This window comes from Frankliniella occidentalis, unplaced genomic scaffold (genome assembly GCF_000697945.3).
Source record: "Frankliniella occidentalis isolate FOCC.00 unplaced genomic scaffold, Focc_3.1 Scaffold32, whole genome shotgun sequence".
Classification (NCBI taxonomy): Eukaryota; Metazoa; Arthropoda; class Insecta; order Thysanoptera; family Thripidae; genus Frankliniella; species Frankliniella occidentalis.
Genome location: NW_026267162.1, coordinates 1,973,823 through 1,974,541, shown reverse-complemented (window position 1 = coordinate 1,974,541; position 719 = coordinate 1,973,823). Strand labels below are relative to the sequence as shown.

At 53.7% G+C, this 719-nt stretch overlaps 2 protein-coding genes across 2 annotated transcripts in view; one reads left to right on the top strand and one right to left on the bottom strand.

Moving 5' to 3' along the window:
* Positions 1–719, bottom strand: part of LOC113206960 (proclotting enzyme-like) — a gene marked incomplete at its 5' end in the record, with an annotated part of 13,377 nt that overhangs the window by 10,000 nt on the left and 2,658 nt on the right. The window contains 1 exon segment of the mRNA XM_052265905.1: positions 168–332. Within this exon segment, the coding sequence (XP_052121865.1) occupies positions 168–332 (165 nt within the window).
* LOC113207028 (ras-like GTP-binding protein Rho1) overlaps positions 559–719 on the top strand; it is a 13,205-nt gene continuing 13,044 nt past the window's right edge. The window contains exon 1 of the mRNA XM_052265903.1: positions 559–707. The gene's annotated coding sequence lies outside the window, so the exon portion shown is untranslated. The remainder of the gene's footprint in view (positions 708–719) is intronic.

Here is a 719-nt window from a genome sequence, read left to right as displayed (position 1 = left end):
TTAAAAGTTATTTTTGTAACTGTTAAGTGTCATGCTATGCGTTATCAGTTATCGGGTATAACATTAACGATTATCAAAACGTTATAAGGTGCTTATATGATAAGTTACGGACCCCTGAAGAACGGGAAAAAAAGAGTTAGTTTCTCGCTGGTGACAAGCGCTACCACTTGCCTGGCACGAGTCTCGGCCGCCCGCCTCGGTGCCCGCGCAGATCTCCGTGTCCAGGATGGGCTGGTCGAACTGCTGCTGGCAGTCCTCCTGGCTCCAGATGGGCAGCGTCACCTCCATGAGCACGTTGCTGGGCGGGCCCCCGTAGTACACCGTGCCCCACCCTACGAGGAGAAAAATGCAAAAAACAAACCAGTTAAGGGAAGTGGCGAGATTGCCGATCAATACAGATTAGCTTTATCAGTAAGAACAAAATGACACACATGCGGGTGGAGGAACACAGGAACAGGCTGCGCGGGAGGTGGCTGCGCGGGCTCGGATGTGCCGACCCGTCGCGGCGTGACTCGCAGCCACCCAGACGTCCTGCCTATCGAGGCTCTCTTATCCGCGAGTGAGGTTAGTGAGGTTATAGCCGCCGTGCAGGCAACAAGTCGCAACGCTCCGTGTCCGCGCGCCGGGTGTGCGAACGAGTAGTAACCGTACAAATTTGGACTGAACTTGACAAAGGATACAAGACGGCGCTCAGCCATACACATCAGGTAAAGAAGTGC